The 12,495-nt window shown below is 47.7% G+C and overlaps 1 protein-coding gene and 1 pseudogene across 1 annotated transcript; one reads left to right on the plus strand and one right to left on the minus strand.

Moving 5' to 3' along the window:
- Positions 1–1,104: 1,104 nt before the first annotated feature.
- LOC136464616 (uncharacterized) lies at positions 1,105–4,285 on the minus strand. The gene is made up of 3 exons (XM_066463565.1): positions 3,778–4,285; positions 3,478–3,569; positions 1,105–2,116 (listed from the first exon to the last, which is right to left on the minus strand). The coding sequence occupies exons 1-3, from the start codon at positions 4,021–4,023 to the stop codon at positions 1,456–1,458; spliced, it is 999 nt and encodes a 332-aa protein (XP_066319662.1). The 5' UTR covers positions 4,024–4,285; the 3' UTR covers positions 1,105–1,455.
- Positions 2,709–3,462, plus strand: LOC136462265 (uncharacterized; annotated as a pseudogene).
- Positions 4,286–12,495: the final 8,210 nt, after the last annotated feature.

Below are 12,495 nucleotides of genomic sequence, written 5' to 3' on the forward strand. Positions count from 1 at the left end.
AGTTTTTGGCCACGGGGAAGAATTGGAAGTGGCCATCGAAAGTTGCTGGAGGGTCCAATTGGTTTTGTTCTCGGCCCAAAAACTGGATTTAGAAATTGTTTTTTTTTTAAAAAAAACTTGAAGCTATGCTCTAAGAACCATGCTACCATTTGCAAAATGGGGTACGGAGTACGTTTTGTCCCGATTTGAAGACGGTGATTGGCTCTTACGCTGATTAGCACATGGCGGAGATTGTGTTAGTAGTTTTTTAAAAGATGCTACGTAGTCGTACTAGTTTATTGTCCACGGGCTGAGATGATAGTATGATACAGTGTCCACTGAACTGGCGGGTTTGACTAAAAACATCCCATCTGAACAAAACAAAGCGCCGACGGGGCAACGGGCCACATGGTCTTCCCTCTACCCTGACACTTGCTTGTCTGAACTAGTGAGCCCTTCATGCTCTCGAGCTCGTTGTTGCCTCTAGCTACAAGCCATGCAAAGAAGGCAAGATGTGCATCAGTAGTCTAGTACACAGTGACTCCCCCACATGCAGCAGCTTTGAGATCTGCTAGCTCAGCCAGATCTCCTCTGCGAGTACGTGCTAGCATCCAAAAGCATCTAACAGATGCATCCTTTTCATTTTCACCCTACCCTCGTATGCTCTTTTTTCCATTCCCCCTCTCCTCGTAAAAACGATGCGAGACACTAACGACGTGTTGTGTGTATGTGAATGCCTGGATCCTATGCTGCCACTGTACTCCTACGTAGTACACGTTGATGAACCTGAAAACATTTGTTTACGAAGAAAAACTCATCACAGGCCATGGCACGCGGTTCTTTGGTGCATCAACATTGCCTTGACACTGACAGCTTTCTATTGTCGTCCGTGGCAGCCTTATGTCACGTCAGGCCTTGTCCAGACGACCGCTGTTCCAGCTTTTCAGGTGATTTGAAGTATATTTTGACAGCAGGAAATGTTCCCTTGCCCAGTGCACTGTCCCTTCTGTTCATGCACGGTTGCATGAGCAGCACTAGCATTTCAAAATTTCGTCGAATAGAATAATCGAAAGAAAAGAAAAACAAAGAAACGAGCTACCGCAAATGCATGCACTGGGACGTCGATGCACCAAAGCACCGCAAGCCAAAGCTGCGCCAACAGCCACGGCATGTAGCAATGGAGTCACTCACAGGAGTGCACCTTGACTACGGCTAGCACTAGGGGGAGGGTGCAATGCAACGACGAACACGAAAGAAAGATTTGTATAACAACGAATCCGCGGAAAAACTCATCACAGGGTACGGCACGTCGGCAGGACAGCACTTACATGTTTAGAAACGCAACAAAAGAATTCCAGTCGCCACCACCAGGTTATATGCAACCCCACCACGATGTCCAAGAATCTTGCGCCCCCATGATCGACGGAACACAACCAGCCATCCATGGCATGCCATGCCACACGCGCCAGCGAGCGCCTAGCAGTGCTGCACGCTCGGTGGCAGCGGCACGCCCGCCTTGGGCGCCGGGGTGGCGGGAGCCACGCTCGGCGGTGGCGGCACGTCCGCCTTGGGCGCCGCGGTGGCATGGGCCACGCTCGGCGGCGGCGGCACCTCCGCCTTGGGCGCCGCGGTGGCCGGGGCCACAGCAGCTACAGCGGAGGTTTTCTTGGCGTGCTCGGTGCGGCCGAGCTGGACAGGGCCGCGCCCGCCGGTCGCGGCGGCGGTGGCCGGGGCCACGTCAGCAGCGGAGGTTTTCTTGGCGTGCTCGGTGCGGCCGAGCTGGCCGGGGCCACGCCCGCCGGTCGCGGCGCTCCCGCTCTTCATGCGGCCCTTGCCGAGGTGGTACTGGCAGAGGGCGTAGCCCATCAGCGTCGGCTGGCTGCACCGCCACCCGCGCCCGTTCTTCCGGCTGCACCGTGACCCCGCCATCAGCTTGCTTGGGCTCGGCGGCGCCCTCTTCACGCCGCCGCTGGTATTCTTTGTCACTTGCTGCTTCTGCTTCGTCGCCTTTGCGCCCGTTGTTGCTGTCGTTGTCACCACCGCTGCTGCGCCAACGCCGTTGTTGCTGAGATGCTCTCCGGCCTGGATCGTCACCGGCTCCGGCACGTGGCGATGATGGAGACCATTATTCTCTAGGCTGCAAAGTGTGTGTAATGTAGCGTGTTACGGTGAAGGTTTTAAATAGCCGGCTAAGCCATTTAGTTTTCTATGTCCGAAAACAGGCTATAGCTGGCTATAGCGGGCTATAGCGGCAACTAAGAGTTAATTTGTACATGAAAAAACTTAGCTAAATCCTTCTCAAATAGCTATAGCCGGAGATAGCGGAGGCTATAGCTGGAGATTTAAAACCTTGGTTACGGTTATGTATATGGATGCTGGGTTAGACGGGACAGAATAAATGCGACCAGCAAAGAAAGAAGCAGTACATGTACATTATACAGGAAACACAACACAAGGATAACTACTAGTATAGATCACAGCATTGCAACTGCTGAGAGCCTGAGACTAAACTGACGAACAGCGCTAGGAAATTTTAACAGTCCGGTTTTCTTGACCACAGCACTGATGCCGGAGACAATTGAGACCACCAGAACCTATTCGTGGCTACGATGGAGGCCAGCAGGCCCCTCTTCGTGCACTTCATCTGACTATCTGAGTGCATCGATGACTATCTGAGTGCATCGATGCATACACAACTCCAAGCAGGCACGGATGCAAAACCACTACTAATGCCTGACGACAGAAAACAAAGTGCAATGTGCAAGTGAACTGGACTGTTTCATGATGCGGCGTGCATAACCGCACATGGACCATGTTTCCCGAAGCACCCGAGTTGCACTTGCACTCATACAGATCGAAAGACCGAGTTGCACTCATACAGATCGAAAGAACATGGGCAACGCAAGGTGCAGATCGAAAGAACATGGGCAACGCAAGGCGATCAAGCGAGGAAGGTCCCGATCAATCAAAAGAACATGGACGACGACGCAAGGCGATCAAGCAAGCAAGGAAGGCCCAGATCAAAGTGGCGAATGAAAGAGCCAAAAGAGGTTGCACTGGATAGATAGATGTCGCATGCATGCACATAGGGGTGGCAGGAGCAGTGGCCGGCCGGCCGGCCGGCTCCACACACGCACACACCCTACATGGGTACATGAGGGCTTTGTCTGGCAAGCAAGTGAGGGCATTAATCGATTGGACTGATGTGTCAAGCTGGCACTGCCCACTATAGTAGTGTGAAACAGTGAACCCAAGCCCTGCAAATAATAATAAAAAAGGGGCCTTGGATCCTTTCCTTTTTTTATTTTTCTATTCGTAAAATTCCCACAGCCATCGCAAGAGCCCACCCGTACCATACCATACCCACGAAAACGAAACGGACGGCACACAGCACGCGCAGTCGCACAGGCAGGCAGGCAGCAGCACTTTCTTGTTCTGCTCCTGGCTGTCGCGGTTTCATTTCAGGCAGCAGTTCGTTCGTGTTCATCACATACATACCTGCTGCCGCCGTCTGCAGGCCCCTGTTGTTGTTGTTGTTGTTGTTGTTGTGCACCTTGTAGACCGCTGCTGCGCTGCTCTACCGCACCGTCCTGCGAAAGCAGCAATCCAGGAACATGGTGGTTAGCTAGATCTGCCGCCCAGCCCACAGCCCGTGGGTGCAAGTGCAACGGAAGGCAACTTTTTTTATTTCCCAGATACGAGACGAGACGACGGTGTCCTAAGAAATTCCAGGAATGCGTACGCGGATTGGAATCGATCGAGAAGAAGAGGCTGGTAGGAGCGAGCGCGCGTGCGTACCTGCGGCGGCAATGCCGGGCGCCTGAGCGGCGAGGAGGAGCGGGCGTCCCCGAGATCCGCGGCGGAATCATTTGTTGCGGGGTGCAAGTGCAACTCCCCCTCCCCTTGCTTGTCCCCCGGAGGCGGAGGAGGGCGCTCCTGATGATCTCGCGACGCAGGCGGCGGCGACGACTGGGGCGCGGGGTATGGATCTGAGGGCAGCAGGTAGGCGAGAGGCTGGCCCGGAGGCCGCCTCCTGATCCTCATGGGCGGGGCGGGCGCCGGGCGGAGCGGAGGACGAGGGAGACTGACTGGGGAGTGGGGGCAGTGGGAGATTTGGGGAGGGTGCAAATCGAAGGAGGGTGTGTGTGTGTGTGTTGGTTTGGGTCCTCCTTCCCTTGGTGTTTTGGTTGGCCTTTTTATGGCTGCACCTCGCTCATGGATGCATTTATTTATGGGAAGCAGTAACTAAATGCAATGAGGGTGGTGTGAGTTTCGTCTCGCTTCGGCACTCGCCTAGCCTTGCCCTTTTTCGTTCGATCGATCCGTTGGGAGGAGAGATGGTGGCGGACGCGCGCATATCTGCATCGATCGATCTACTGCTAGACTAGAGGAGAGGCCAGGAGGGGAAGATGGCCGCGTGACGGGTTCAGTGGTGGGCTCGTTTGTTTTCGCATGCAATACACCATGTGCACTGAACTGCTCTAGCTATTCTACAGGGGAGGGGAGAGGGCCTGGGGTGCCACCGTGCCAAGGCAAATGAGATTTGCCCCATTGCTAGGTGTACAACGGTACAAGCAAATGCGTATTTTTCCACAACCAGGCAATGAGTATGTACAATGTATGTAGGGGGGGTTGTTCGAGGGTCTAAAATATATGCCCGAGAGTAAAAATTGCGATGAAAGAATTATGTTCATCTCGACATAAAAGAGGCTTTGCAGAGAAAGGCGGCTGGTAGTAGCGTGAGTAGTAAGAAGAACCGGAATTTAGGTTTAAGGGCTCAAACCTTGTGTGAGATTCTTCGAAGCAATACTAAAGCGATGTTACGTGTTGAATACGAAACCACCAGAAATCCACGTAACCATGGGTACCTACTATGGAATGCCGTGCTGAACACGAAACCATTTGAAATCCACGTAAACACACTTTTACCCGTGGAATGCCGTGCTGACCACGAAACCACTTGAAATCCACGTAAACACACTGTTACCTGTGGAATGCTGTGCTGACCACGAAACCACCTGAAATCCATGTAAACACTGTTGCCTATGAAATGTCTCGTGCTGACCACAAAACCACTTAAAATCCTAACCACTGGCACCTATGGAATGCCGTGCTGAACACGAAAATATTTGAAGAGGAAAAAATGTTAATTGTAATATTGGCATGAAAGCCAAACTTGTAGTAGTCATAGTTTCTATTGAGAGCCAATAAACGCAATATATTTCTAGTAGCACGGATATGTATTAGTGGTTCGACCATAATTGAAGAGAGCTACAGCCATAGACATTTGCACTGCAGAGTTATGGCTTTCGGCTTTACTTTGGCGACAACGCGCATTCATCCGAACACAAAAAAGATGCATGGTCATGTATGTAGAGCCAAAGCAAACACTTGAGGGGTTGTATAGTTCTCATACCAAGTTGATCAAAACGAAGCCCTGTCATAAGGACCGTATGATGCCCTTTCTTTAGTTTTTACCTATTTTCTCCAAGTTCAATTGGTAAAAAAAATACAATAATATTTTTTTTCCTGACTCCATGAATAGCATTTATGGTACTAATTAAATTTGACATGCAAAAAAGGTTGAGTGCACCCAACTTTTGGCCGGCGGCCAGCACGGTGTGCCTAATATAATCGGCAACCTACTACGAGTACGAGTTACCACGAGAGCACTGAGTTGTGCTCTAGCGGGTTACCAGCTTGCTGCCAAAATTCTTATCAGGCCAGATCTGCCGTGGCCTGCGTGTACCAGAGTCTTCAGCGTTGACCTAAGGGTTTCACTGACAAGTGGGCCCCATTCTCACACTGAGACGTTACCACTGAGTAGAGTACTGACTATATAGTGAGCAAAGCCTGTCGGGTTGTTTCTTTGCTTACCCATTGATGAATGGATGGTAGACGAGGCAGTTGGGCCCAGATGGCTTTGCATAGGCCGACCTGCGTCTGTCAAAGCCCATCAGGCCCAAGAATTTGGCTGTCAATGGATCAGCGTTGTCTTTTCGAACTTTCAGCTCTAGTGAAATTGTTGAGCGGCTATGAAGTATGAACCTGTTGATCGTCCTCAAGGCTAGGCACACAGTTCAGGATGCGAAAATGCGTCGTGTGTTTCAGGAATTTTAAGAGCGAAGAGACCGTAGATATATAGATAGATCCATTCATCATTTGTCCGTGACTCTTTGCCGTCTTGGGGCAATTAGACGGGCGGCATGGGAACGTGGGGGCGTCTTTGTAGGGCATGTTTGGTTGCCAGCCACAACTTGTCATATCTAACGTTAACGTTAGGTACAAGCCATACTTGTGGCTAGCCACATTCTGTGGTAAATTAAGAGTGTTTGGTTGACAACTAAGGTGTGGCAAAAACAATGTGACAGCTGTTTGGTTTATGGTTACAAATGTTAGGCAAAAAGTTACGGTAACCATTTAGATGCAGCAACATATTGGTCAAAATAATACATGTCCACTGGTATATTTGATAAAAAGTGATAGTATTACAATGTACGGTTTGAATCATATTATGCTAAATTAGATTAAACTAATAAGTAAGAAATAATAGCCTAAACGTAAATTGAGTTGACCTCATTTAAAAAAAAAGTTCAAACGCATACTTATCCTTGAGCCATGGAGTGGATAAGTCTTATCCTTGAGCCATGGACCGACCACCCGCTGCTCTCTCAGATGGCCAGACTAACCTCCCGTCGCCGCTCTTCCAGCCTCCGCACTCTCCTGGATGCCATGCTCGTCCTCTCTCTCGCTGCTCGCTCTCCTGCGGGCGCCCTCCCGGTCCCGGCCGCCGCTCACGCTCCTGCTGGCCCTTCTGCTCCGCGTGCTACTGCCTCAGCGTCCTCGCAGGCAAGGCGCCCTCGCGATGGACTTCGCGTCGTCGTGGCGAAGGCGCTTGCGGGGGCTGAGCACGTCATGGTGGGAGGGGCAGGCTGCCTGGGGGCTTGGATGGCGGCGTGTCCGTGGCGTAGGAGATGTGGCGGCAGAGCAGCTTGTGTCGGAGGCGGAAGAAACGCCCGCCACCCATTCGACCGCGAAAGCTGTGGCGAATGCTTCTCGTGGCTGTGGCGAGCCTAACCTCGGTACTCAACCAAACACCAGCCTAAGCAGTTGTGGCAAGCCTAACTTGAGGTGTGGCAGATTGTGGTGGGCAACCAAACAGCCGCATGTCTGGTGGCCTGATGGGCAATAAATCATGCATTTTGTGTCATGATTTATGGGCTGGCCTACATGCAGTCGACATGATGTGTCCTATCAGGAGAATAGAAGGAAGAAAAATGAGGCAGGCCACAGAGACAGGTTAATGGCTAAACATGCCGGCATGGCCTTCTTCGAATATATGCACGGATGGACCATCAGATGGTTGAGGGTTCGGTTGGTGAATGCTGATGTGCAATGGAGCAGAACGTACGCTCTCTAGATCCTTGGACGTACTCATCTCCTGTCCTGTCCTCGCGTGTCAAACCCATGCTGCAGCAGCAGCAGATGGTCGTGCCAGATCAGAAACCTCCATGCCAGTTAGGTAGTTACCAGGGAAGGTGCGTCTCAGTGTGACCCATGTACAGATCCCAATTCCCAAATTTCAAGCGTCCTTGGGCACGGGTACGTACAATCCAATCCTCCTGTGTGTTTAGACAGGGGGGGCGATGCAGGTCATGCCACAAGACAAATTGACAAGGGAAAAGGACCAGCGATAAGCATGGTCCATGGAGTGTAATCGATCGAGTTCAAGGTAAATAGAAAACGTAGACGCACTACTGGAGAACAGACTTTAGAACGATGTCCCAATTTAGTATTAGCTTCGGTATTTTTTTTTATCCCCGGGACTAAAGGACCCTTTAGTTCCGGTTACGAATCGGGACTAAAGGTCCCTGCCCAACGGTCGTCCGCGGGGCAGAGATCTTTAGTCCCGGTTTAGATGATACCCTGGGAATAAATATTAATCTTTAGTCCTGGTTTGGCCACCTAACCGGGACTAATTATGCTGGCCTATACACCGGCTCATTTCTTCCTCCCTGAGCCCAAGCCATTCCATTCAAACTCACTGCCTCTGTTCTTCAACTTGCTGTTGTTCTTGCTCCCCCCCCCCTTCATTGGTGTTGCTCTTCGATTTTGGAGGTAACAAACTTAATCCTCTTATGTTTTATCAGTAGAACATAGATGCATATGTAACTTTATATGTTGGACTTTATTACGATTTTATATATCATTTTTAGCTCAAAATCACATGATGATTTGCATATATGTTTGGATAAACAAAAGTTAAATTAGTTCATCAAAATCACGCCTCGCTCGTCCTCGCTGGAGCACACGCCATCCTCATCCCCGGCGGCTTACGTGATCTTAGAATTAATTTTTCCATGAAATGAAAAACTTAGAAAATAGTTAGAAAATCCGTACTAGTTGAACTTGCGGACCGTGTTCAGCTCGGCAAGCATGTTCTCTGCCGAGCGGTAACGGACGTCAAGGAGCTTTGATTCTACGAGGGAGAGCGGCAACGGTCGTGGAAGACCGTGTTCCCTTTCTCGTAGAATCGGAGCTCTTCCTTGGCCAAGTACGGTGCCGTCTGGTGGAGAAATGCTCGCCGAGATGATCACATAAGCAAGGTCAACTAGTACGGATGGTAATTTATTGAAACATGTTTTTGAATAATAATTTGATGGATATTTGATAACTTCAGACCTACAAATGTCATCTACAAATGTTACTATCCTCGGCAACCTAAACGCCCGCGAGCTCGCCGATATCGAGCAGGTCACTTAGAATTATTTTTTCATGAAATGAACGACTTAGAAATCATGCCTTTTATTTTTTAGAATTAAATTTTCCATAAAATGAAAAACTTAGAAAATAGTTAGAAAATTATAGAAAATCCGTACTAGTTGAACTTGCGGACCGTGTTCATTTCGCCGAGTATGTTCTCTGCCGAGCGGTAACGGACGTCAAGGAGGAGCTTTGATTCTATGAGGGAGAGCGGCAACGGTCGTGGAAGACCGTGTTGCCTTTCTCGTAGAATCGGAGGTCTTCCTTGGCCAAGTACGGTGCCGTCCGGTGGAGAAATGCTCGCCGAGATGATCACGTAAGCAAGGTCAACTAGTACGGATGGTTATTTATTGAAACATGTTTTTGAGCTATGTGATTTCTATGTCATTTTTAGCTCAAAATCACATGATGATTTACAATAGTAAAATCACTTGATAGTTTTGTATTTTACTATTATACATAGTACATATTTCATGGTTTAGTTAGATAAATAAATAATTTTTGTTTTGTTTAAATATATTATTTTAGAAAATATAAATTTACACTAGTTTGCAAAAATAAGTATAGAAAGTAGATGACAACTGGTACCGGATCCTCGGCCTCTCGTTCGGTTGCGAAACGACTGAGGCCAGAACTCCCTCTCATTATCTGCGGCAAGTGTAAGCAGAAGATTGTGATGGAGTACCAAGTCAAGAGACAGGGACCCAACAAGGGTCGTGTTTTCTACAAGTGCCCGAATCGCGATATGAGTTTCTTACGCATTTGATTATTATGGCTAATTGACCTGCTTTTCTTGAATATTTTTGACTAAATATTTTCTGGCTTTAATTTCAGTGGGAGGGCAATGGATGCGATGGTTGGTACTGGGAGGAAGATTATGCTACATACGTGTAGAATTCGGGTGCGCTTGAGGTAGCGGCTGCTGATGATGAGGCAGTGAGCCAGCAGGAGAAGCTTATTGATATTCAATAGAAGAATGATTTATCTGTTTTAGTTGCGTACGATCACAAATAATTATGTTACTGAAGTGCATTGTAGTTTTAGTTTGTTTAGTGATAGTTAGGATTGCTTACGTTGTAGCCAGGCTTAGTTAATTAATCAACCGTGTGTGTGTCATCTATGTTGTGTAATAAAATACTTAATTATGTTTAAGGTTTTCATAATTTATCGTGTAATGCAGATTGTGTCACGTCATTGGATGTACAATGCCGATCGTCGCTCCCAAGACTTTATTGAGGGCGTACACTATTTCTTAGGTGTGGCCGAGGCAAATAAACGGGATGGTTTCATGTGCTGTCCATGTGCCATATGTAAGAATTTAAAGGAATATTCAAGCTCAATGAGTCTTCATTCACATTTGCTTAAGTCAGGTTTCATGTCAAACTATATATGTTGGACTAAGCATGGAGAAAGCGGGGTCATGATGGAAGAAGGTGAAGGAGAAGATTTAGACATTGATGATATTATTGCTCAGTATGGTGCCTTTGATGATACTACAATGGGGAGAGATGAAGAAGAGGTAGTGGCAGAAGATGATCTCGGTGATGCTCTTGGCGATGCCATTCGTGATGCACAACAAGAATGCGAAAGTGAAAAAGTGAAAGTTAAGTTCGAGCGCATGCTTGAGGATCATAGGAAGTTGCTATACCCGACGGCCGAAGAGGGGCAAAAAAAGCTAGGTACAACACTAGAATTGCTACAGTGGAAGATAAAGAATGGTGTATCTGACAAGGCATTTAGGAATTTATTGAACCTCATAAAGAAGATGCTTCCGAAGCCAAATGAATTGCCCACCACTACGTACGAAGTAAAAAGGTTGTCTACCCTTTGGGATTAAAAATCCAGAAGATACATGCATATCCTAATGACTGCATCCTCTACCATGGCAATGAATACGAGAATTTGGATGAATGCCCGGTATGTAAAGCAGCGCGGTATAAGATCAGGCGCGATGATCCTGGTGACGTCGAGGGTGAACAACGTCCTAGAAAGAAAATCCCTACCAAGGTTATGTGGTATGCTCTTATAATACCATGCTTAAAACGTTTGTTCAGAAATAAAGACCATACAAAGTTGTTGCGGTGGCATAAAGAAGACCATAAGGTAGATAATATGCTGAGACACCTAGCTGATGGGTCCTAGTGGAGAGCGATAGACAGGGAATTTCTAGAGTTTGCAAATGAGGCTAGAAACTTAAGGTTCGCCTTAAGTACAGATGGTATGAATCCTTTTAGGGAGCAGAGCACTAGTCATAGCACTTGGCCAGTTACTCTATGTATCTACAACCTTCCTCCATGGTTATGCATGAAGCGAAAGTTCATTATGATGCCGATCCTCATCCAAGGTCCGAGGCAACTTGGCAACGACATTGATGTCTATCTGAAGCCATTAGTTGAAGAACTTCTAGTTTTATGGAACAAACCAGGTGTACGTGTCTGGGATGAGTACAAACAAGAACACTTTGACCTACGAGTAATGTTGTTCATAACAATCAATGATTGGCCTGCTTTAAGTAATCTTTTAGGTCAGACAAACAAAGGATATAATGCATGCACACATTGTTTTGATGACCTTGACAGTATATATTTGAAAAGATGTTGAAAGGTCATGTACTTTGGTCATCGTCGATTCCTTCCTTTGAATCACCAAGTAAGAAAGAAAGGTAAGCATTTTAAAGGTAAGCCAGACCACCGGAAGAAGCCTCATAACCGAACCGGGGAAGATGTACTCGCAATGGTCAAGGATATGAAAGTAGTATTTGGAAAGGGACAAGGCAGCGAATCTGTTCCCAAAGATGCTAAGGGACACGCACCCATGTGGAAGAAGAAGTCCATCTTTTGGGAGCTACCCTATTGGCAAGTCCTAGAGGTCCGCAACGCAATCGACGTGATGCACCTGACAAAGAATCTTTGTGTGAACCTGTTAGGATTCATGGGTGTGTATGGGAAGCCAAAGGATTCACTTGAAGCACGTCAGGACTTGCAGGGCATAAAAGAATGAGACAACCTTCATCCAGAGAAGGCAGATGATGGACGTCATTACTTAAGTCCTGCTAGCTACATGCTTAGCAAAGAAGAGAGGGACAGCATGTTTGAATGTCTAAGCAGCATCAAGGTCCTATCGGGATTCTCCTCCAATATAAAGGGTATAATAAATGTGCTAGAGAAGAAATTCCTAAACTTAAAGTCCCATGACTGCCATGTGCTTATGACGCAATTGCTTCCAGTTGCTTTAAGAGGAATTCTACCTCCACATGTACGTCTAGCCACCATGAAGCTATGTGTATTCCTCAATGCAATTTCTCAGAAGGCAATCAATCCAGTGGAACTAGCTACTCTACAGAATGATGTGGTTCAATGTCTTGTCAGCTTTGAGTTGGTGTTCCCTCCATCCTTCTTTAATATCATGACACACCTCCTAGTTCATTTGGTGAAGGAGATTAGTATTCTTGGACATGTGTTCTTACATAACATGTTCCCCTTCAAGAGGTTTATGGGAGTCTTGAAGAAATATGTGAAAGTTTGTTCTAAGCCTGAAGGAAGCATCGCCCAGGGCTATGGAATAGAGGAGGTCATTGAGTTCTATGTTGACTTTATTCCTGACCTTGCCCCGATTGGCGTTCCCGAATCGCGACACGAGGGGAGACTCAGTGGTAAAGGAACTTTAGGAAAGAAAACATATATTGGCATGGAAGATGATTATTTCAATAAAGCACACTACACAGTTCTTCAGAACTCGTCATTGGTGCATCCG

The sequence above is a fragment of the Miscanthus floridulus genome, chromosome 7, assembly GCF_019320115.1.
Source record: "Miscanthus floridulus cultivar M001 chromosome 7, ASM1932011v1, whole genome shotgun sequence".
Classification (NCBI taxonomy): Eukaryota; Viridiplantae; Streptophyta; class Magnoliopsida; order Poales; family Poaceae; genus Miscanthus; species Miscanthus floridulus.